At 48.1% G+C, this 24813-nt stretch overlaps 2 protein-coding genes across 9 annotated transcripts in view; both read right to left on the reverse strand.

The window, feature by feature from the left end:
- The window catches only part of NCAPH (non-SMC condensin I complex subunit H), a 37018-nt gene extending 21262 nt beyond the window's left edge, over positions 1 to 15756 (reverse strand). The window contains exons 1-6 of one of the 3 annotated variants that reach the window (XM_058534540.1): positions 15678 to 15756; positions 8838 to 9081; positions 8599 to 8689; positions 7608 to 7700; positions 7137 to 7275; positions 6540 to 6664 (exon numbers count right to left, since the gene is read on the reverse strand). In XM_058534540.1, coding sequence (XP_058390523.1) covers positions 6540 to 6664; positions 7137 to 7275; positions 7608 to 7700; positions 8599 to 8689; positions 8838 to 9081; positions 15678 to 15696 — 711 coding nt within the window. In that variant the 5' untranslated portion in view covers positions 15697 to 15756. Of the gene's footprint in view, positions 1 to 6539; positions 6665 to 7136; positions 7276 to 7607; positions 7701 to 8598; positions 8690 to 8837; positions 9082 to 14493; positions 15363 to 15677 lie in introns of those variants that run through there. The other 2 variants (XM_058534541.1, XM_058534542.1) reach the window with 2 other exon arrangements.
- A 3895-nt stretch (positions 15757 to 19651) lies between these two features.
- Positions 19652 to 24224, reverse strand: ITPRIPL1 (ITPRIP like 1). Of its 6 annotated transcripts, XM_058534545.1 has the most exons (4): positions 23993 to 24224; positions 23702 to 23811; positions 22992 to 23151; positions 19652 to 22863 (listed from the first exon to the last, which is right to left on the reverse strand). In XM_058534545.1, exon 4 carries the CDS (start codon positions 22847 to 22849, stop codon positions 21209 to 21211), a length of 1641 nt encoding a protein of 546 aa, XP_058390528.1. In that variant the 5' UTR covers positions 22850 to 22863; positions 22992 to 23151; positions 23702 to 23811; positions 23993 to 24224; the 3' UTR covers positions 19652 to 21208. The 6 variants fall into 6 exon arrangements, with proteins under 6 accessions (XP_058390528.1, XP_058390530.1, XP_058390526.1 ...); XM_058534547.1 differs by lacking the exon at positions 22992 to 23151 and having other exon boundaries at positions 23702 to 23797; XM_058534543.1 differs by lacking the exon at positions 22992 to 23151.
- Between the last annotated feature and the right edge of the window lie 589 nt (positions 24225 to 24813).

Consider the following 24813-nt stretch of genomic DNA (forward strand, 5'->3'; position numbering starts at 1 on the left):
ACTCAAAAGAAAGGCTGCACATGCTCAGATGAATAATTGTACATCCTTAAATACACAGTAAACGGTAACAAACTTATACTGTGTCAATTTGTTTGTTTACAGTATACTTGGACACGGATCCTTCTGTTGGTCTCTTTCCACAAGCCACTGTCTGTAAACGGCTATCTCTAGAGGAACGCCATCACAACCAATTCTGCTGATTTAAAAAGCCTGTGTGATAGATCTGTTCACAAGACCCCATTAGTCCTCTGAACAGAAATATTCAAAGATTTGGAAGAACACAACCAAGAGACCCAGGAAAGGACAGGCAGAGCCAGCAGGGCTAGATGACTGGGTAAAACAGGGGAGAGGCTGTAAGAAGGCCCCCAAGACTGGGTCAAGGAACGGGAGTGGAGCAGCCACGTGACACCAACCGAAAAGGCAGAAAAGGACACAGGGCATAAGAACAAGGACAGGGCAGACACATGCACATGTGGCAAGAGGGCAGAAGCTACCTGGGACTCTACAGGTGGCCCTGCGACAGGAAATAGGTTGGGTACTAGGTTCACAGGTCTTCCTGATGTCTCAAGATGTGGCTACTATGAAGAGAGGGGGCCTTGGATATGACAACAGAAGTGGCACTCTGGCTTTCCTGGCCCCCTTATCTCTGAGCCTGACCCCACCAGAACTGAGATTCTCCTCTCACCTTCCCAACAAGCCCATCTCATCATCTTCCTAGTCCCAGAGGAGCACATGTCACCTCCACACTCTCCCTGTCTCCTTACCCCTCATCCAGTCAGTTATACAGGCTGGTGGGTTTTCCTCCTGGTGTGTCTCCACCATCTATCCCTCCCTTCCCACCCCCACTGCCACCAATACAACTCTCACCTGAGTTAACCCTTGTCTCTGGTCTCTCTCATGTCCTATCCTAAAAATACCAGTGTTGTTACTCCCATTCCCTTCCTCAAATGCTAACCAGAGCAATGGTTTCCCATCTGGAGCCCCACTCCCTAGAGGTCTTGTGCGAGTAGTTAATGAAACTCAGCCTTTCAAAGAGTCAACACAGAAACTATACATTGACTCACATTAAAGCTGAAAACACTAACATAACTTTCTTCACTTTTGTCTAGAATTATATCATGCCAGTGTGAGAACAATGGTTCTTTCATGTAAATTAGATCTGACTGACATCTTTGAAAGTAATTTGATGGGAAATGAATTATTGCTGACTGCATAGTTTGGGTAGATGAACCTTTTGAAACAAGGGTCCACAGCAAGGAAGAGAAACAGTAAAAGGCGGCCTTGGCAGACAACAGACTGCAGGATCAAGTCCGGGGTCATTTCAGCCTACGAGTGAATCCTCCACTCTAGCCAAACTTGTCACTGTCCAGCTCCCTAAAGAACTAGCACCTTCCTGTTTCGTGGCCTTTGCTTATGCCTCTGCCTAGAATCACCTTCTTGGCAATGTCCACCTGACAAACACCTACCCTTCGCTTTAAGGCCCAGTTCAAACTTCACCTCTTCGATAAAACTCTGACCTCCACCCTCTCTGATCTCCTATAGACTGTGCCTTGAACTTCCTTGCATTGTATCCATCTGTGCTCTCATGGTATAAGGAACTGGAGCATAATCAGGTTGGAATATCCCAGGACAGCAAGCATTTTGCACAATCAAGAGCTGTGTCCAAAACAGATCAGCTCATACACAAACAAGTGTTCTCCACTCGTCTACACACATCCACAGAACATCTGCTTTCTAATCTCCATGCCATTTCCAAGAGAATGCAAGTTCATAAACAGCTGAAACTTCACATTTTAAGTTTGTGACAATACCTCCCCTTTTAATCTTCCGTACTTTTGGCTATTACAAGTTTACGGCAAATTACAGAGCAAAAAAAGCTTTACAGAACTGGGATACTTGGTGTTTCTTCAAGATTCTTTTGATTTTACTTGGCATAAATATACCACGGTTTGACAACCGCAGGTTTAGAGGGAGCAGTGCTGCGTACTCTCGTTTTCTAACAATGGGAGAGGCTAGTGCAAGCCTCCTAAGCTCCCCAGAATTGGGTCTACCTGGTAACAAAAAGGATGGTTGGAAAACAGAATTTCTACCCATATTGTTAAATCGAACATTTCACTGTAGAACCAGAAGCAAAAGCAAGAATGATAGTGAAATAAATATTCAGATTATCTGAGAAGAGGAAAAAGACAAGAATCGGGGAAGGGAAGGTGGGGGAGGATTTCATGGCTCCCCTTTAGATGTGTACAACATACGCCATGGATAAAGCACTTCGCCAGAACTGATGCACTAACACAAATCCCGTACGTAGGTGGGACCAGTGTTACCTGTTTTTACAGTTTAACAGAGTGAGATTTAGAGTCTTTCCCCAGGTCACAGAGCTAAGAGAGTGGAACCAGGATCTGAACTTTACATCATTCGCCTCCAAATCTGGCACTACCCTGAGTCAGTGCCGACACACAGATAAAGGAAAAGAGCACAATTCCCTTCCCCAAAGTGCCTGCTACCCTTGCCTCTCCCCTCCCTCTTCGGTTTCGGCCTCAGTGGTTCCACGTTCCTCGGGCCGTTCCCTGCCCATCCACACACAGTCCTCACCCCACCACAGGCTGGAGCCACCAGGCAGCCCAGAGTAGAACTGCTCCATCCCTCAGAGGGCACTTAGCAAGGCCCCTCACCCCAGCCCCCGAGACCCTGTGTGCTCAGCTTCACCACTACCATCTGCGTGAGACCACTAGGACTAATCTCATCATTGCCCTTTATTTCCTTTATTTATTAGTCACACATACAAGACCCAAGACCCCCAGGATTCTACATTTCCCAGGATCTAAAACCTATACGGCTCTGACATCCCCTCTTTAGTTCTCATCTCCTCCTTCTAACTGATATTTTCCCCCAGGGCCCTTCTACACTCAGTCAGTCATCAGCAAAATTCCCTATATTCCCTACTTCTTTCTTCAAGGTTCTCTCCATCTACTTGCTCTAACTCATCCATTCTCAGTGGGGGCCATATCACTCTCAAGGGGGTGAAAACTGATTCTTGGGAGAGGGTGAAAAAAACCTTAGAAATTACAATAATTTGTGGTTCTCTGACCCTGAACCCTATCTCACAAAATCTTATTCCTTAATAATTTCAAGAGGGAGGGGTAGGAACAAAATATCCAAAAAGGCTCTGAAGGGGGGAGATAATGACAAAGGCTGAGAAGCACTGCTCTAATGAAACTCAGTGCCCGCCCAACGATGCTGCTTCTTCTCCCACAGCCCTCAAACCACTGGCCGAGAGGTGCGATGGGTGATTTCCTTGCTGCTCATTACAGCTTCCAGACTATTCTCCTTCCCAATTCCTAAAACCCTCAGCTTTGAAGGTCACATCAGACTTTACCACCCTCTGCCCATCTGTGTTGCGATCATCTTCCAATCCCCAGGTCTAGCCCCTTCTTGGAAGATTTTACTATTAGCTCTTGGCTCATTCCTATTCTCCAACTTCACTGCTGTGGTAGTTTTTGGTGATTTCAATATCCATATATTGATCCAGCCAACACTCTGGCCTCTCAGCTCATTGATACCCTCCTCCTTCAATGGTCTTGGACTTCATCCTAAGGACCCCAGGCCTCGGAGACATCCTACCGTGATCCCCATACCGCCCTGCTCCCTTACCTGTTCCCTGAATGAAATCAGGAACCATGACTGTAACCTCTCCACGTGCTCAATTCCAGTGCCCCTCTCTGATGCCCAACTCCTATCTCTCCAGCACTATGAAGTCTTGGACCCCACCAGGCCCTGCAATCCACTGTCCCTCACTCCCCTCTTTTCTCAGCTAAAATTCCATAAGCAATGACTATAACCACTCCCTTGCACATGCTCTTAACACCAGTGCCCTTTCCAGCGGTGTTATATTCACTCAGCTAAACACATCCTCTGTTAAATCCAGCTTTCTGCCTACCCCATGCCTGCACTCAGCTAACCACGGCTGGAGAAAGACACAAAGTCATGCTGACTGACCTCACTTCAAATCCATCTGCCGCTGCCCTCAAGTAGATCCTAAGTGTCGTCTGGCAAACAAACTGTATTTCCCTTGTCCATGCACTCACCCACCACCCTAACTGACTCTTTCCCATCTTTTTCTCTCCTCAAACCTCTAACACTTTCCTCCTCCATAACTCACTGTCAGTTGATGATCTGGCTTCCTATTCCATTGGGGGAAAAAAGACACAACCAGAGGAGAATACCCAGAATGCTCCCACACACGCACACTCAAACCCCATCTCCCATCAGCCGTGGGTGCTCCTCAGCCGAGCCCCAACTATGCTGTCTGTTCCTTTCTCTTCTGACATGCTCAAGGACCCCACTCCAGCATGTCTCCTCTCTTTTCTGCATCCTCAACAGTTCCTTCTCCACTAGATTGCTGCCATCGACAAGTAAACATGCTGTTCATACTCCCATTAAAACAAAGCAAACAACCTCTAGACCTTACTTTCCTCTCTACTTGCTACCCCATTACTCTGTTCCAATTTATAGCAAAACTCCTCAAAAGAAGAGCTTATACTCGGTGTCTTCATTCCACTTGTTTTCCCCCCATTATGAAAAATTTCAAGCCTACAAGAATGTTGAAACAGTAATATGAACTTCTGTGTAACTTTTACCTAGATTCCCCAAAGGGTAACACTTTTCATATTTGCTTTCTCTCCCCACCCCACCCAACAGAACCTTTTTAAAAGTAGATACTGGGCCGGCCCCGTGGCTTAGCGGTTAAGTGCGCACGCTCCACTACTGGCGGCCCCGGGTTCGGATCCCAGGCGCGCACCAACGCACCACTTCTCCGGCCATGCTGAGGCCGTGTCCCACATACAGCAACTAGAAGGATGTGCAGCTATGACATACATCTATCTACTGGGGCTGTGGGGGAAAAAAGGGGGAGGATTGGCAATAGATGTTAGCTCAGAGCCAGTCTTCCTCAGCAAAAAGAGGAGGATTAGCATGGATGTTAGCTCAGGGCTGATCTTCCTCACCAAAAAAAACAAAAACAAAATAAAAGCAGATATTACAACACTTTACCTCTCTGCTAGTTATTAAGCTATTACCTCTCAGCTCCAAACCCACCTTCCATCCTCTGCTCTGTGCTGCTGGGTCTGGGATGGTTCAGCTTTGCCAGCAGCTCCCTGTTGGGCTCCACCAATAGGGGGCACTAGAGGGAGACTGCAGGGCTAGAAAAATGAGCAAGGACTTGCTTCTTGTAGGCTTCCTGTTCCTTTGTCACCCAGCTGTGCTTCTTCTCCCCAGATGTAGTGGGTCCTATCTGTCCCAGTAGCTGAATTCAATTTGCACTTTTTCTCACAGTCACAGAACCAGCCTCACTGTGTGCCCCTCAGAGACACCAGCATCAACCAGCATGCCCTCCTCAGAGGTCTGGGTCCTCTCCTCCCGACTCAGGGACACCAGCACCAGCCAAGTGGCAGCCCTTCCTTGGAGGTATGAGTTTCAGCTCCACAGGGCCCCTCCACCAAGCTCACCAGTGGCCTCAGTTTGCCACATTTGACATGGTTGATCACTCCCTCCTCCCTGAAACTTTCTATTTGAATACCACACTCTCCTGGTTTTCCTCCTACCTACTGGATGTTTCTTCTTCAGCTCTCTGAACTCTTTAAGATTGGGGTACTCCAGGGCTCAGTCCTTTTTTTACATATGACCATTCCCTTGGTGGTCAATTCTAGTCTCGTGACCTTAAGTACCATTTACGAATGTTGTGGAGGTAAAAGAAGTAATCTAGTTCATTGTTGGTGGGAGAGTAAATTGGTACAACCTTTTTTTGAGGGGAATGGAAATTCCATGTCTCAGAATTTTCTTATAGATATACTCCCAGAAGAGTACAAAGATAATATATACAAGAACGTTCATGAGATAGTGTTTTTAACAGCAAAATTTTAAAAAATTTTGTAGTGACACCTGTTTGCTTTAAATTAATTGTGCTAATTACAAATGAGGCCTCTGGTACCATTTCTTTCAGCAGATTCTTTAGGATTTGCCAGATGGTAAGGCTGTTAAGATGAAGGACCCTGGAGCCAGACCACTTAGCTTCAAATCCTAGCTTACTTGCTAGTTGTATCATCTTGGGCAAGTTAATTAACAGCCCTGCACCTCAATTTCCTCTTCATAAAATGTCACAAGGATGTTGTGAGGATTAATGAGTCAACATAGGTCACAGGCTTAGGGCAGCAGAGCGTGCCCAGTAAGTACACAGTAAATGTTAGCTAGCATCGTCACGGCTGCAAGTACTAGGAAAGAAAATAAATGTTTTAATCAATCAGATTTCTCAGTAATTTACCATCTCTTGCTACTCAATCATTCTGAAATACTGAAGGAAAAACAGGGACTTACCCCTTCAGTCCTCACTATCAAGCTAAAGGATGATAATGCAGATACAAGTTGAATATTTTACTCCCTTGAGGCCTAAACAAGCACATACCAGAAAGGCAGGCTTAGCTCTGCCAAGTTTCAGCCTGAGGTTCCTACTTGTCAGCGACCACAGCGCGCACACAGTTCCTCACCTCACATTTTCGATCTGCCTCGGAGACGTTGAGGTTGCTTACGTTCTGCTCGATGGTTTTGTAGGAGTGCTTCTTCTTTGGCTTTGGAGCCTTTTTGATTGTTCCCGCTTCAGCAGCACTTTCCTCTAAAGGAAGGAATGAGACTGCGCACTGCAAGGATTGCTTTGGAGCATGTAATTGAACTTATTAATTCAAGATCTTCAAATCTCTAAAGAGTGATCATAATTTAAACATGTGCCTTTCTCTCAAAGCAACAGGCACATCTAATCCGCAGCTTAGAGAAACCACACTACTAGATTAAGTATCTAGCTCCTAATACAAGTCACTTTCCAAAGACCCCCAATTCAGAAGATTCCTAGTTGGTGATGTTTACTCAGTCTTGCCTAAATAAAATCTAAAAGCTTTTATAAGGTCCTTCTCTTTTCTGAAGTTAAACTCTAGTGTTTGCGTATCTTCTCATATACAATGCTGAAATGTCCATGTCTTTAACAGAACGAGAAAATTGATTTCCTGTGACTTCATTCCAGTATATTACTCAAATAACTACCTGCCACACCCTATAAAAAGCCCCTTAAATCCAGATCCCAACCCACGTACCTGCACCAAGGCTCTCGACTTCTTCCGGAGACGGCACATCTTTGCCCAGTCCCCCAAGGACTCTGAATACATCAGTGTGGACGGCGTCTACACGCACAGCATAGATCTTGGTGCTGGCATCCAGAGTGCCAGCAGCCACCTAGACAAACAAGCAGAGCTGTACTCATGGTATGCATAAAAAGGAACTTCTGAACAGGCAAAATACAGCAAGCTTCATGAAATATTTACTTGCCCTTAAGTAAAAAGTGACAAAGATTCCCCTAAGAATGATAGAGAATAAACAGAACATAACAGAAAGATATCTTCTCTACATTTCATCAGTTTAGGAAAGAAAACAAAGTAGCTAATAAAATGTGTTAAACAAGAAAGGCTCTCATGTATTTGTAGAATTCAATTATTGTGCTATGCTAAGTATTAGAAATAATTCTCATTATTAATTCAGATGCAAGAAAAAGTGGACATTCTTCTTACTTTAAAGTTGGTCGGTTCAGTGTCTTTCTGTTTAAGAATCTCTGACATAAAATCAATCAAGTGCAAGCCAAATGCATTCTTTGTAGTGATTTTCTGAAAACAGAAAATTGCAGGAAGGTTATTTATTGCTTAGGCTCATGTAAATAATGCTACCTTGACAGGAAGCCTAGTTTTTATACGCGAATACCCCACATCTCGCCCCAGATATCACTTCCCACAAACACCTGGTGACACAGCTACATCCACATGTGTACCTCCTCATTCTCAAGGCCTGGAGAGTGAAAGCACACAGTCCCTGAGTGTTCACTGTGTGCAGGCCTTGTTCTAAGCACTGCACACAAAGGGACTCAGTCACCCTCAGAACAACTCCATGAGGCAGGTACTATTCTCATTCTCATTCTACAGAGGCCACAGCTTGTAAGCAGCAGAGGCCAAGGCCACACAGCTTGTAAGTGGCAGAGACAGGATTCCACCTCAGGCTAGGTCTAGAACTCACAATTAGCTCCACAATCTCCTATCCATCTATCTAGCTCCTGAACTCACATTATTAACCCCTAAGCCATGTTGCCTCTCTGGATACACTGCAGGTGGCAGGCAACCTCTCAGAAGAAGCACCAAAAGTCTATAAGAAACAGTAAAACCATACTGAAAAACATGAGCATTAAGAAGAGTCGCTGGAGGGCCAGCCCCAGAGGCCTAGTGGTTAAGTTCAGGGAGCTCTGCTTCAGTAGCCCAGGTTCGGTTCCCGGGCACAGACCTACACCACTCATCTGTCAGTGGCCATGCTGTGGCAGCTCACATACAAAAGAGGAAGACTGGCAACAGATGTTAGCCCAGGGCAAATCTTCCTCAGCCAAAAACAAAAGAAGAGTCGCTGGAGAATAAAAGTACACAATTATCATTGATCATGCATTCTCTACAGAATAAGAAAGACTAGTTTCCCCTGTGATCAAGTTGCAAAATCTTCACTGATAAACCAGCAGACACTCACATTTTCAGTGGATAGTTTGATACAGGTGGAGTAATGCTCTGCAATCTGTGTGTTTGTAAACTTAGGAATCGTAGCTGAAACATCAATATTCCTAAATAAAAAACAAAAACAAAACACTCTGGCAAGGATCCACAACACTAACTTGTCAAAATCCAGACCCAGAACCGGTGAGGTATTGTGGAGACGCCAGACCCACATCAAGGTGGCCACCCCAAGGAAGCAGCCCAGAATACACTCACCTGCTGGAGGGGGAGGCTAGGAAATGAGGCGAGTCGGCATTTAACTGCAGGTCAGTGACCCTGGAGCGCCTCCGCTGCAGTCGCTCCTTTTCATCGTCATTCTGAGGAAAGTCTTTAAGGACTGGGGTATCAGGAATACTGAGAGAGGCTTTCCTGGGCAAGGGCATCGAGAACACTCGTTCTGAAGGTAAGGAGGCACTCTGGGGGTCTCCACGTGTATCTGAAGAAGAGTTACTCATTGTTCCTGACAGTGATGGAACAAAACACTTGCTCAAGAAACCTTCAACAACATTTCCCACATGTAAAGGGGGGCTTAGGGCCTGTCACAGGGGTGGAAGTTCACTGCACATTTCCCCCCAAGATCCTTTCCAGCTCCAATATTCTGTGGCTAGAACCTCTACAGTCTGGGTTTCTTGAGGAGTGATGGGTTTCTGATGCTTCCTTGTTGATCTGAGACAAATATCCACTATGCAGCTATTGTGAATCTAAAGCACTAAATGGGATAGAAAGGTGGGTAAGAAAAAGTCGCTGCCTCTGATAAGCTCACAAACTAACAGAACAACAGACGCATATAACCGTAACGCCAGGCAAGAGAGAGAGAAGATGCTGAGATAAGAGTGAGGTATGGGCTATCAAGTCAGACAGGCTAGGTTCTAATCCCAGCAGGGAGACACAGAATAAGCAACACAAATAGGAAAATAAATAGAATGTTCCAAAGAATCACCCACAGATTACTTGCTAACTGCAAAGGGAAAAATGTCTTTTACAACGAAAGATCTAGCAGTCAGCATGTTAACCAAGCAAACATAGCTTCTCTAAAAATGAGACTTGAAACTTACTCATCTCCTGATGGGACAAAATATAAAATTCATAGCATCACCCATGAAATACTTTTGCCAAAGATGTTTAACCTAAGACTTTAGATCTAACTTCCAGTTTATAAGAAATACAAGGGCTAGAGGGACAAGTTAAATGATATCACAAGGAAACTTTCAGACAAACTCAGAATGTGGGACAGTTTACAAGACAACCGGCTTAGTCTCTTAAACAAATCAACATCAAAAAAAAAAGTAGGTGGGGCCGGCCTGGTAGCGCAGCAGTCAAGTGCGCGTTCCATGCGCCCGGGGTTTGCAGGTTCAGATCCCGGGTGCGCACCGACGCACCACTTGTCAAGCCACGCTGTGGTGGCGTGCCATATAAAGTAGAGGAAGATGGGCACAGATGTTAGCCCAGGGCCGATCTTCCTCAGCAAAAAAGAGGAGGATTGGCATCAGAAGTTAGCTCAGGGCTGATCGTTCTCACACACACACATACAAAAAAAGTAGAACTCTTCTCGAAATGAAACCAGAGAGTCACACAAACTAAAAACAATATCTGAACTTTCAGCCAATCCCTGGTCAAACAAAAATCAGCAATAGACAACATTTAGGGGATAAACAGGGAAATGTGGAATATAGTCTGGATAACAGATAACATTAGGGAATTGATTTTTATTTCCCTAGGTGTGATAACGGTATTATGGTATATAGAAGAATATTCTTACTTCTGGGAGACCCATGAGAAACAACTTAGGGTAACGTGACACAATGTGTGCAACTTGTTACCGAATCAGCCAAAGATGTGTGTGTGTGAGGGAGGATAAAGAAAACACAGCAAAATGTTAACAAGAGTTGCATCTAGGTAGTGAGTATAAAGCTGTTTACTGTCTTAGTCTTTCAGTGTCCCAGTGTGTTTGAACCTTTTCATAAGAAGTAGTTAGAAAACAGATGGCATGTTAGAGGAGATAAAGCACAGCATGGGAGGGGAAAGAGGAGGACGGGGGAGTGGAGGTGGAAGGCCATTTTAAATACAGTGGTCAGGAAAGGCTTCACCAAGAAAGGAACATCAGAATCCAGACCGTGCAGATCTTTGGGGGAAGCTACATCGACGCAGAGGGAAGAGCAAGTACGGAGGTGGGAACGTGCCTGGCACGTCAAGGGGGCCAGTGTGGCCAAGTGGAGTGAGACAGGCTCTCCAGGGCCTGCTGCAGCAGGAGCACCAACTAGTCAGAGCAAGGGAGGACAACTGGGAGAGGCATAGGAGCCCCACTTCCGGGCCACTGTAAAGACTTTGGCTTTCACGTGGAGCAAGAAAGGAAGTGATAGGACGGTGGTGAGAAAAGAAATAAAGTGATCTAACCTATGCTTCAAGAAGATCCCTATGGCTGCTACGCTGAAAATAGACTGAAAAGGGAGCAAGAATTGACAAGCAGGAAGATCAACTAAGAGGCGACTACCAATAACCAGGACAGGAGATGAGGGTGGCTCAGACCAGAAAGGTAGCTGTGGAGGTGATAAGACGTGGTCAGACGCTGGGTATGGTCTCAAGACAGAGCCAACAAGATTTCCTGACGGATTAAATGCGGGGCATGGGAGAAAAGAGAAGAATCAGGATAACTCCAAAGTCACCCTGAACAACTGACAAAATGGAGCTGCCGTGACCTGACAGAGGAAGACCACAGGAGCAGCTTGTTTGTGGGGAAAGGAGGCAAGATCAGGGCTCAGTTTGGGACATGCCAGGCTTGAGATGCTCACTAGTCATCCAACTAGGGTAGGGTAGACAGCTGGATATTTAAGCCTAGAGTTTAGGGAAAAGTTCTGGGCTGGATATATAAATTTGGATATCGTAAGCATCCAGAGAGTATTCAAAGCCCTAAGGCTAGATGAGAACACCAAATAAATGAGTGTAGAGAGAGAAGAGCAGAAGGCTGAGATCTAGAATACCTCAAAAGTTTAAAGAGAAGGAAGGAACAAAGAACCAGCACAAGAGATGGGGAATGTGAACTAGTGAGGTAGAGAGAAAACCTGGAGAACGTGGTGTTCTAAAAGCCAGGTGAAGAGAATATTTCAGGGGAGGAAGGAGTGATGAACAAAACATTTGCTCAAGAAACCTCACCAGCACATTTCCCGTATCTAAAGAGGGGCTTGGGGCCTGTCACAGGACTGGAAGTTCACTGCACATTTCCCATCAAGACCTTTTCCAACTCTAATATTCTATGGCTAGAACCTCTATAGTTTGGGTGTCTTGAGAGGTGATGGTTTCTGACGATTCACTGCCAAATTAATGAGGTCTGAAATGAGGTCAAATTAGATGAGGCCTGAGAACTGATGATTGGTTTAGCAACCTGGAAGTTACCGGTGATCTCGACAAGAGCAGTTTTCCTAGAATAGCAGGGGGAGGAGGAGAAAGTCAAACAGGCACCTATTTAAGACAGATGGGAGAAGAAAAATTGGAGACAGCAAGTGGAGACAAGGGTTTCAAGGACTTATGCTATAAAAGGAGAGAAATGGGAGGGAGGCAGTTGAAAGGGAAGTGAGGTCAAGAAAGTAATTTTAAGACGGAAAAAATCCCAGCTTGGTAGAAAGAACGAAGCAAAGAGATTATATTCGTTTCCTATCACTGCTATACAACTTACCACAAACTTAGTGGTTTGAAACAACACAAATGTATTGTCTTGCAGTTCTGGAGTCAGAAGTCTAAAATCAAGATGTCAGCAGAGTTGCATTCTTTCTGGAGGCTTTAGGGAAGAATCTGTGTCCTTGCCTTTTTCAGCTTCTAGAGGCTGCCTACATTGCTTGGCTTGTGGTCCCTTCCTCCCATCACCTCACCCTCTGGCTTCTGTCATCACAGCTCCTTCGCTGACTCTGACCCTCCTCCCTCTCTCTTATACGGACCATTGTGATTATATTGAGCCCATCCAGATAATCCAGGATAACCTCCTCATCTCAAGATCCTTAACTTAATCATATCTGCAAAGTCCCTTTTACCATGTAAGATAACACATTCACTGGTTCTGGACATCTTTGGGGAACCAATACTCACAGAGATCATGCAGAAGAAAGGGGAAAAGTTGCTAAACAATGTACTCAAGCAGGTAAAGGTGTTGCCTTTGCTGAGAGCACAGACAGCCCATCCATAGCAACAGGAAGGCAGAGAACACAGGCACAGATGCAGAGAGGGGAGGGGGTGCAATGGCAGACTTGCGGATGTTCTCTTTTGATTGCTTTTATCTTCTTAGTAAAATAGGAGGTGAATAAAAACCAAAAACTCAGCAGCTAAGGGTGAGGGCTAGGGACGAGGTACTGGCGACTTTAGGAGAGAAAGGAGATTAGGGAACAGTCATCCAGGAGAAGGAGAGGGAAGAAGCAGGGAACACAGCATGACTGCTGGGCAGCTCTAGGGCCCCTTGAAGCTATCAGTGTGCAGTGGCTGGGGAAGAGCCGGGATTAACCAGGGTTATGATTTTGTCAAGCGGGTGTAAAGAAGCAAGACGGCAAGGAGTTACAGGTGTATGAAAGGGAGCGATTATGTTGACTGACCACGGCATGTAAGCTAAGTAAGGAGGGGAACGAGGACATGAGAGATGAGGGACAGTGAAAAGCAGAACATAGGTCTGCCGGGTCAAAAGACTGTTGGCGTCGGGGAACAAGGGGGAGGGAGGTGGAAAGATATGAGTGGAAGTGGGGTGCTTAAGATTGAGATAGAGTGGTTGCAGCTGTTGATAATGACAAAGTCACGGAGTGACTACGGTAGTCAGTGGCTATGGCCTATTATGGTAGGGCAAGAAACAAGATCACTGGAAGAAAGAGATGAAGGAACTGAGAGACCTTAAGGGAGTTTCCAGATTTAAGAATCAGAAGGCTTGGCTTCAAACCCCAGCTCCATCACTAACCAGCTGGAGAAATTTCAAGCAAGTAAATACTCCAAGCACCTGCTTCTTCATCCTCCAAATGAGAACAAGAATGTTCATCTCAGCTGGTTCAGAACTGGTGATATAAAAAAAAGCACAATATAGGGGGCCAGCCCAGTGGCGCAAGCGGTTAAGTGCACGCTCTCCGCTGCAGCGGCCCAGGGTTCGCTGGTTTGGACCCCGGGCACGCACCGACACACTGCTTGTCGAGCCATGCTGTGGCAGTGTCTCATATAAAGTAGAGGAAGACGGGCACGGATGTTAGCTCAGAGCCAATCTTCCTCAGGAAAAAGAGGAGGATTGGCATCAGATGTTAGCTCAGGGCTGATCTTCCTCACAAAGAAAAAAAAAAGTACAATATAACATTTTATAGGAACACACTAAAAACAGTGATACACAATAAATACTAAATGATTGCCCATGTGAGGGGAAAGGGAAAAGGAGTGGTGAATAGAGACAAAAGAGAATAAAAAAAAATACAAGAACTTTACATTTTCCCCGAATAGCTTCCCACCAGCTGAAGTGTATGATTAACATGACTCTCAGCTGAGGTCAAAACAAACAAAAGAAAAAGTAAAAACGGAAGGAGGCAAGAGGCATTTTTAGAGACTGAACCAAAAAGGCTTGTGACTATTCGGTGTGGGCACTGCAAGGTAAGGAAGGGAACTGGACCTTGGCAGAAGAGACCTTAACAGAAATAGGAAGCACTGAGGGAGGAACTTGTCTAGGAGGGAGACTCAAGATGGGAATTAGACACACGCTTCAATTCTTGGAATATTCTTTGATTTCCCTCGTTGCCTTTAATATCATGCACCTGTTCATTCAACAGATGGTTACTGAGCTCAAAAACACTTTCTGCAACCACTTCCTCACCTCCGGTCTGGCTCCCATCCCCCAACTTAATGAAAAGCATCTTATCACAATCACCTGCAACTTCCAGGTCACTCAATCCAACGGTCACTTTTCAGGTCTCATCTCTCTTGAGAGTCAACAGTATCTGAAACAGCTGACAACCTCCTGCTTCGTGAAACAATCTTGGCCTCTATGATACCACTTTCTTCTGAGTTTTTCCAGCTCTTCCTTCCCTATCCAGCTTCTAAATGTTGGCCCTGGGTGCTTTCTCTACAGGGTCTTCCTAGTCATCTCACGGTCATCTCACGGTTTTACGATCTACATGATGATGATGATGATGTCCAAACTTATTTCTAAATCCATGGGCCACTTTCCTGACCCATATCACTCCCCTAAGTGTCAAACTCTTATCCAAGTGTTTATTTACTCCTTCACCTGACTGTCTCTCGGGTAAGTCATTTACTATGTCCAAAACGTAACTCTAAATTTCCAAACCTCTTACCAAGACCTACAAAGTCCCTGGCTACCTGAGTGACCTCACTATTTAGCCAGTGTTCCCATCCTAGCCCAAGCCAGGCTTTCCTGCTTGCCCTTTGCACTGCCTCCTTCTGCCTGGAACACGTTGCCCAGTCTCTGCTTTAAGATCTTCCCTGAATCCCTAATCCATAGGGGCCCCTCCCCCACTCCGCTTTTCTCAATCACAGCCTCATCTGTAATTGTTTCGTTTGTTTACTGTGTCTCCTCAACTAAAATACAAGCTCCCAGAGGTTGGGATCGTGTCTGTTTTGTTCTTTACTGTATCTCTGCACCTGACCGAGGGTCTGGCCCAAAGGGAGCGCTCAGTACTTGTTGAACGAATGTAAAACCAGATGCGTGCGCGCTAAGCATACAGCGGTAACCACAACGCCTCGAGGGTCCTAACTAACGTGCACTCCAGGAACACCCCCTTCTTAATGGAGAGACACCAGGCACGGTGTAGGACCCCAGCGGGGAGGGCGCCCCACACCCCGCTCGGGAACCGACGAGTGGGGCCGGCCCGCGCGCGCTCCCGACGCTGGCCAGAGCCGCGTCCTGATTGGCGGAGCGCACTCCACCCGCCGCCTGTCCCTTCCCCGCCGCCGGCCTCACTCCCCCTCGGCCCGCAGAGAACAAGGCGGAGAACATCCGCACTCCCCGCTCAGGCCCGCTTGCCCTGCCCGCTCGGAGCACCGCTTCGCGCCGGGCCCCCCCCGCAGCGCCCCCCTCCCACCCAGCCTCACCTGGGCAGAGAGTTCCCATCTCTCTCCCCGCGTCGCTGGAGCGGTTTAAATCGCGCGCCGTAACAGCCTGCGCGCCGTAACGGCCCGAGTGACGTCGCCTGTGGGCGGGGCCAGGGGCGCGCCTGCGCAGACCTCCTTGTCCTCCGCGGGAAAAGGTTCGCGCCAGCCGCGGAGGAGTGAGACGTCGCGGATTGAGGGCTCGGGACTGGGATCCGGTGGTTGTACTGTAGCGGGTTCGTGCACCCTTCCGAAATGGTATGAAAACTCCCTGCTTTCGGCGCTGGACGCGGAACTGGGCGCTAAGGACCCAGCGTGGAGCAGGAAGGGCGAGGGCTCTGCTTTCACGGAATTTACTTTCTAATGGGGGAAGCGGATTACCAGGAAACGAGTTGATTTCCCATAGCGACCTGTGCTGTGAGGGTAGCAAAACGCTAAGGAGGTAGCAAGTGATGGGCTGGGTGTGGGACGGAGATGAAAAGGAGCCCACACCGGAATGAGGCGCGTTCCAGGCAGGGGAAGGACAGATGCAAAATGTTGCATGTAGATTTTTAAAGGAAGGCCATCGTTTTTGTTCAGAATTTTGAGAAAAGCTTCCTGGATATCTCCACCCCCCGTTCAAAAAAAAAAAGTTAAGGTTGGAAATGAGACGGGTGTCATGTGCCACCTATCCCTTCATTCTGCTTCATCTGATCCCAAGAATTGTATTATGGGAGGAAAAGGCCAGGACAATTCCTCCAAATATCCCTAGAACATCCTATAGTTTCTTATAATACACACCTGGCATTTTATAGTGTTTCTTAAGGATGCTATTGGCATTCAGGATGAAACAGTTCTTGACGTGTGGGACTCTTGCTCTCTTTGTAGGACTGTTCAGCAACCCTGACACCATTTGCCCACTCCATGCCATCAGTGCCCCTCAGTCATTCTGGCAACCAAAAAGCACTACCCTTTGTTGAAAACCACTTTTTACACCTATTTGGTTTTTCAGGAACTTGTGCTCCCAGCGACCACCTTCAAATCTTTAGCGTAAGGCAGTGTGGGATAGAGAAAAAGTTTACAGTATTCTTCGTCTCAGTGAATACAGCCTCCCAAGAACCCAAATCAGCTCACAGGAGCCATCCTGGATGCCTCCCTCCCCTCACTCTCCACACTGTACAATCCATCGTTGAGCTCTTTACTTCCTAAAAAATCTCTTCAATCCTGCATCTCTCCTTTCCATCCACATTATTTTCTTGCTCATCTGCAGCAGCCCCACACCCACTCTGACCCGCTTCTCATTGGGCCCAGGGTGGTGGTTGCTAAGGACAAATCCGACCTGTCACTTCCTCCCCAAAGTCTAAAACCACTCTCAAGTTCCACTGCTCTGGAAACTTCTAAAGTGATCTACAAGGCCCTGCAGGGTCTGGTCCCTGCAGCCTCTCCAGGCTCATCTTGCACCTTGCCTCCCCTTGCTCCCTGCCCTCCAGTCACCTGGACCTTCTTTCAGACTCACCCTCACCATGCCTGCTCCCACCACAAGGCCTCTGCACATGCCACGTCCTCCACATAGGATCCTCTTCATGCCCATCTTCACCCGGTTAGCTACCGTCAGGTTTCAGTTCACGTCACTTCCTCAAGGAGGCCTTCCCTGATATCGCTCAATTGTTCTTACTGGAGGCTTTAGTAGAACTTGTCACCTTTGCAATTTTACATCTGCTGGGGTGACTCTTTCATGTCTGGCTCCTCCATAGACTGTCACCTCCATGAGGACAAAGCTGTGTCTTTGCTCACCATTGTTTTCCCAGGGCCTGGTGCTAGCCCTGGACACAGCAAGTACTTAAGTATGTATTGAATGAACGATATTGGAAGACAAGTTTAAATCCTGGATTGGGCATCTGAACATCTCTGGGCTTCATTTTCTTCCCCATTTATAAAATAGTGATGATAAAACCGTCTTTCTCTGGGCTTGATGAGGAATTAGGTATTAGATTAAACTTGTGAGCACATGGGCTCAGAGTACACTAGAGTCCCTGTCATCTCACTCACTTGTTCCCTCTGTGCTGAATGCATTTGATTTTTTTTTTTTGGTGAGGAACATTGTCCCTGAACTAACATCTGTGCTAGTCTTCCTCTAGTTTGTATGTGGGATGCTGCCACAGCATGGCTTGATGAGCACTGTGTAGGTCTGTGCCCGGGGTTCTGAACCCGGGAACCCCGGGCCGCTGAAGTGGAGCACTGTGCATTTGAGAGAGGAGAGTGGGAACAGGTTGTGATCCTCTGGGTTCCGTGTGTGTGCCAACTAAGAGCAGTGGGGGTTGGGAGGGTGGTAGGTTGCACTGAATGAGGAGCCTCTGAAGAACTGGCTTGGAACTCCTGGCAGAGGAGGCTACTAGGTGACCCGTTAGGTGAGGCATGAGGCTGTTCTCTGGTTATAATGGAGCCTCCTGAGCTGACTGCTTGGGACTCATGTGCTGGAAGGCAGAGCCAGCTCCACCCCCTGCGTTTCTGTGGGCCAGGCCCACTGGGTGCAGGCACACAGATCATTCACCTCCCACTCTGAATGCCGTCTTTGTTGTTTGGGGTTAGGACTATGAGGGTGCCATAAGAGTGAATGATTTATCAGTGGTATCAGTGCTATGCAAAGCTCATTTCCTTTGTACAAAAATAAAGTAGTGGGGCCCCTCCCCGACTCCTTGTCTGCCAGAAAAGCAGCACTGGTTCCCCTTCCCCATTTCACTCCTCGCCAAGATTCTACTTCCTCAAAATGGAGGGCAAACAGCCTTAGCTTAGGTGAGGAACAATAGTGTCAATCAGTTGGCTACCTGAACAAGCAATCTTTTGCCTTCAAATTTGCCCCGACCTTCCAGGCTGCAGCAGGCTTATATCATAATGTAGTTCATGATATAAACCATCAAGTCACTGGGGCTCAACAGGCATGTAGTTGAAATGGCTTTGCATTCATTTTGGCCTCTGAGCAAATGCCTTTAATTTTTGTATGTGATATGAAATTCCTGACCTCCTAAAGACTGGGCTAAGAACCAACAATTTCTGTCTTCTAGAATTTCCAAACAACATGCTACCCTTTATCTTAAAATTAATATAACGTTTTTTGCTTTTCCAAGCACTTTAACCCTTACATCTTGTTTTATTCCCAAAACCATGCTGGAAGGTTGCTAGGACAGGTATTTTCTTCCAGACTCTGCTATTTACTAGCTGTGTGACCTTGGGGAAGTTGTGTACCCTTTCTGTGACTCAGTTTCCTCATAGTAAAATGGAGATAAAGCACCCACTTCATGGGGTTATAGTGTGAGGATTAAATGAGTTACCAGATGTGAAGCATTTAGCCCAGTGCGTGGACCATTGGCAGTGCTCAATGGACGCTAAGGATTCCCATTACTTTAACTGCTGTTATATCCTGGGTGCCAGCCAGGTATTGTTTCAGAATAAAACTCAGCTTCCTACATATCTGGAGAAGTTTCCACTTTCATTGTAAGAGTATTCCCAGAGCACTCCAGCTCTGTTCTTTCCATTACTACTTGTTTTTTCTATACTCTTTCTTACACCCTCTGCCCCACCCAGGCTTCACTGACTGTTCCCTTTGTAGTCTTCTGCCCACTCATAACTTTACGTTTTCTTTCTTGCCTCTTACTAGACTAGAACCCATGCAGTTCTAGAACATACCACCTTCTTTCTACCTGACAGACTTATGCCTTCTAGAGCTTACGCATGTTGTTTGCAGCCACTGAGATCTTTTAATTTGGCTGATATTTAGGGCACCATGCAAATGAATACCTTCAATGTTCCTTCATATTCTGAATTATTCTTTTCTGGCTACTGGCCATGCCACTGGGAAACCACAGGGCAGACGGGTTCAAGGTACGTTGAGAAATACCAGGATGTACTGGATGAAGCTATCAGGGTAACATGAACTTCTTGGGAACAGGCATGTGAGAATGCTGATGTGCTGTGTGTGTCATTGCACGGATGCCAACTGATACAGAAAATAGCCTCCTTTATTGATTTGGAAGCAAAACACCAGCAAATTATTTTCTAAACAAAAGGCATATGAATGTTTATAAAACATGAAAATCCCACTAGCATCGAACCAACCATCATTGCATCTTAACTCGAAAGCAGTACCTGGCAGATACCAGCAGACAACAGGGGAACACAGCAGCTATTGGCAGTGGGAGCCCCAACTATTGACTGGCATCAGCTTCTGGGACACTTGTAATTTATTTTTGCTGGGGGGAGGGTGTGGATTCTACAACCAAAGCCCATACAGCCAGGATCTAAACCCCCCTGAGTCAAATTAAATGTGGGGCCAGGTTCTCCTCCCCAGCAGATCTTCCTGGCATGCAGGGTAGGAAGAGCATTGGTATTCCCAAAACAACCACACCCACAGCTAGAGTCACATTTCTTAGCACTCCTCCTCAGGATGCCCAAGGGTTTAAAAGAAGGGAAAGATATACCAACCACATCTCCAGAATCCAGAGTTTGTTAGAACTGGACTGCTGCACAGTCCCTTCCCGTCCAACCCTGGCAATGGGCCTGGATTGTGATGACCCCACTTTACAAAACCGCAAACACAGTTCAAATAATCCCTTTGTGATCTTTGAAAAGGGAATACAAAGGCATTACCAGACTGAGAAAAAGCACAGACAGCTACACATGGTGGCTCAACCTTCTTTCCATTTAACAAACAAGTGGCTCCCCCAGAAACAGTAATTGTTCATCTCAGAGCCCCCCAAAAGATTGTCTTCATTAAGGGTTTTATAATGTTGCTTCCAGGCACTGAGAAGCTCATCAGATTTTGGCTCTTTAATTTTAGTAAATACATTATCTCAATTCTGGGACAAGTCACCATTGACAATGTTTGTTTGTCAATCAGTGCTAATAAATTATTTGGATAGTATTGGAATTTTTTTCAGACACATGAAAAGTTATATTGTCATATGAAAATAGGGCTAAATTAAGAAAATGGAATATAAACATCTTGGTTATATTTTCAGATAATGAAGTTCTGAAAAAGTAGATCCTAAAATATGAGAAGTTGCCGTCACAGTATTTGGGATAAAATGGAATGCTATCAGCTTGGATGTGAATTAAGCTAACAGTTCAACAGGGAAACCAGTTTACAAGGAATGTGTTGGGAGTCATTCACAAAAATGAATAAGCTAGAACGGAGGTATTCTCTGGTTCTCTTTTGCTTCCAGTGTTGATACAAAACACAACTTCACAGGCCCCCTCTGGATCTCAACTCTGTAGCAGCAAGATCCTCCCATAACATCCGTTTCCCTAGGCCCTCTTTGGGTCATGATGAAAGTTAAGTGAGGAGAAGAAAACCTCAGAAGACCCACCCTAGATTAGGCCCTGCAGGCTGGACCCCATCCTCATCACCACTTCACGCACTCTGTAAAGTGTCTTAATTTATCACAGCCCCTATTTGCGAGGTGAAGGTCACATATCCCACTGATGTATCTGAAAAATAAACTCTTTTGCAGCCTGAGGGATCAGAAATACCTTCTCCCCTTTTTTTAATAGCCTTTACATTAATGTGCCCCAGCCAGCGCGGCACCGGGCAGAGTTTTCACTTGGGTCAGAAGGTTGTGGAACTCTTCCACTGCCTGTGAATGTGCCAAGGGGTTTAGCACCAGGTGCTGAAAGAGATTGACAGGCTCAGCATTCCGAAATGTCTTAGGGATCGGGATGGTCAGGGGCAGAAAGGAGTTACCAATGAGGAAGTGATGGAGGGATCTTTGCTGGAGGCCACGGCCCAAGAACCAGAGGATGTCCTGGAGCCGCTGGGAAAGCATGTTGTGCTGCCAGTCCGTTAGGGGCAGCCGTAGCAACAGGTGCATGAGGGCTGTTTTGAAGTGGTAAGAGGTAAGGATGGGACGGGATGCTCCCTGGGGTAAACTCTGAAGGTCCCGGAGACTTAAAATGATCTGGAGGCACTTGAGGTGACAGGTGTTCTCCGGAGCAAAACGCCCTACTAGCTTTAGGAACAAGTGCTCACAGGCTGCAAAGGACTCTGGCCAGTCCACACTGGTGAGCTGTTCCTGGCCAGGGGCCTGACTCACCAGGTAGACCAAGGTGTCTTCCCGTTGCACCCCCAGGACCAAGCGGATTGAGAGAAAGCGGCCTGAGCGGTAGTCCAGCCTGAGCTTGCAGGTGGTGGTGGATGGTGGGAGGCTGAGCTTAAAGTCATACTTGTGGGCCACGAGGGCCCAGGCATTGCCCACCATGTTCCGGAACCACTGTACAGTCTTGCACACATCCAGGTGAGAGCCGGTGCAGAGAGCCGCCTTGATGGAGCTGCTACTCTTGCCCACGAGGGCCAAGTGGTCCCTGTGGTGGTGCACCAGGCACAGCACATCCCCCAGAAGCTTCTCACGCTTGCAAACGCATTCCGACTCCACCTGCACACAACCACAGCGGCGGCCTAGGGCTGGATCCCTCATCTCCAGCACAAACATAGTGCCCTGAGGGGGGACAATGGGCACCAGGACATCAAATTTCTGGGTCTCGTGTAGGGTTCCCCATTTCTCGAAGGCAGCCCCAATGCCCAGGCAGTCCTCCAACTGCGGGTGAGCCTCCCGGCGGCTGAGCACCCGACAGGCCTCAATGAGGTCGTCCACAAAGCTCTCCACAAACTCGCAGGTGCAGGGCAGGTCACGGATGACATTCTGGACATGGAGTTTGTAAAAGGATTCCAGGGCCTCCTTTGAGGGGAAGTCCGTAAGCCAGTTGTAGGAGGTGACAGGCACAAGACGGACTTCCTCCTCCTCATCGCTGCTGGAATCAAAGGCCGGCTCGTGCTGCATGTTCTGTCGCAGAAGCTCGAAGATGAGAAAAAGGCAACAGAGGCCAGCATTCCACAGGTTTCCCAGCATCCAGCTCAGCGGCCCCTCCTGGCCATCAGCCTGGAACGGCCACCCCATGTCTTTCTTCCCCAACACTAACTGGTCACTGGATGTGTCTCCTCTCCAGAAGTTCTCTGCCTTCTGCTTCTGCTCAGCTGCTCGCTTTCTCTCTTCAAACTCTATCTCTAACTGGCGCATCTCCTCGCTCATCCGCTTCTCCAGCTGCCGGCTTCTGGCTAGTGTGTCCAGGTCCATCCGGTCACTGACCATCAAGGGGTGGTGAACAACATACATGACTGCCAAGAACAGAAGGCTTATCACAGCCATGGAGGCCTCTGCATCTGGAGAAGTAGGAGGGTGGGAGTCAGTGGTGATCTTCGGGACTCATCTGCTCTCCAGTGCATATTCCCCAGAGCCCTGGAACCCCAAATCCTGGAAGTCAACTACTCAGGGAGAACAGAAAGCTCACAGAGCTGGGGTTGGACAGAGCAAGTCTGGTCTGTCCGGGAGGAGGTTTGGGAGAAAGGCGGGCAGCAGGATGTGCCACTCAGTAACTCGACTGCTTTCCCTCCACATGGTGTGAGTGGTATTTAGGCTTCCAGAGCGTAGACATGGGACTGTTTTCATTCCTGTGTAGGATGGGGAGGGGGACCCTTGTGGTAGGATGGCCTCACCCGACTCATCAGTCCACCATGGGCACCAGGTGTGCCCTGCACCTCCCAGAGACTGCCTTCCACGGGCAGAAAGCACTGGTCTGCCTGGGCAACACCTTTCTTCTTGCCAGGCAGCCAGCCCCAGGCCCCATCTGCGGCATCCCACTTCCTCTGTGACCTCACAATCCTCATTCTGCGCACCCTGTATCATCAGACCACTCTGTCTTCTCCCACGTGCCCAGGGGGCCAACCCCCATGGGCGCCAGGGAGGCACAGTGCCAGCAGCCACCTCTCCACTGCTTGCTGCTGTTGTCTCTGAGTTCCTAAGGGGGCTGCAGCGTGCCCCATCGGTGGGCGGGGCCAACAGGCACGCACAGCTCCACCTCTCAGCCCAGGAAACCTGTGAAGACCCGGGTGCCCAAGGCCACCTGATGACCGGCAGTGGTCGGTTCACTGCCACCCCACCCACCGCAGAGGCCTGAAGCTTCTTGCATTCTCCCCACTAGTTCACAGGCTACTGGCTTACCGAGATGATGAAGGACTATGCCGTGTGGGCGCTGAAGGCGGGGGGTGGGGGGGGATTCTCCTCCCTTTGGAACTTGGCCTTGCTTAGTCTCACCGCCTTCTCCAGGAGCCCTGTTAAAATTTACAAGGTACCTGCGGGCTTTGGCTCAAAACAGAGTGCTCCCCCCGCCTCCCCCCGCCACCCCATTCATAACTTCCTCAAATTCCACGCCCAGGGATCTGAACTCTCGTCCGCCTATCCAGACCAAACCTCTTCTGGGTTTCTCCCGGGACCTGGGGCCAGGTTACTCACCATCGGTGTTAGCAGGAACACCATCTTAAAGAGACAGTGCGGCCTGACGGCCCCCGCCTCCTTCCCGGCGGGGTGGGGGCTCCGGGTTCCTTGCGGGATCCGTCCGCGGGAGTGGCCCCGCTCCCCTCTCCCGGGGAACACACCATGTTTGTCCGAGTGTCGACGGTCTGCGCGCGGCCGGCCCCTGGGACCCCACAGTGTCGCACGCCGCTCGGAAGGCGCCAGCCCCGCGCCGCGGCTCCCGCCGTCTAGGCTCCGCCCAGCCCCGCCCAGCCCCGCACAAGCTCCTCCCACCCAGACGCCGGCCGCGGAGCGCGCAGGGGAGCCCCGCCCTGGGGCCCGGTGACCCTCCACGTGCACGCGCGCCCTTTGTGCCGGCGCGGCCCCCAGGCATTTGTGTGCAGAGAGCGGGGGCTACGGCCGCAGGCTCGCTGCTGAGGGGCGGGCTCGCCGCGGCTGCTCAGCCTTCATGGGGTGCCCGCTTCGCTCAGCTCGGTTCAGTGGAGAATATATTTACTGGGAATTTAAGTGTGAGAATCAAGGTGGCGTAACTAGGAATTGACGGGGGGGAACGTCATTCCCACTTCAGGCTGGCCCTGCGCAAAATGGTACAGGAGATGAGGTGTGTTGTCAGCATCCTTAATGTGCCTCACTCGCAGCCCACTCCCTTTCTCCTATCAAAGTGGTTCTCATGAAAGGACCAGACAGCACCCAAAGACCTGGCTTGAGGCCTTACTTGCCATTCACTAGCCACGTGGGAATAAGAATCCTAAACCTACGGGGTAGCTCTGCTGATGAGATGGGTGTATAAGAGAGTGTGG

This window comes from Diceros bicornis, chromosome 40 (genome assembly GCF_020826845.1).
Source record: "Diceros bicornis minor isolate mBicDic1 chromosome 40, mDicBic1.mat.cur, whole genome shotgun sequence".
NCBI classification, from domain to species: domain Eukaryota; kingdom Metazoa; phylum Chordata; class Mammalia; order Perissodactyla; family Rhinocerotidae; genus Diceros; species Diceros bicornis.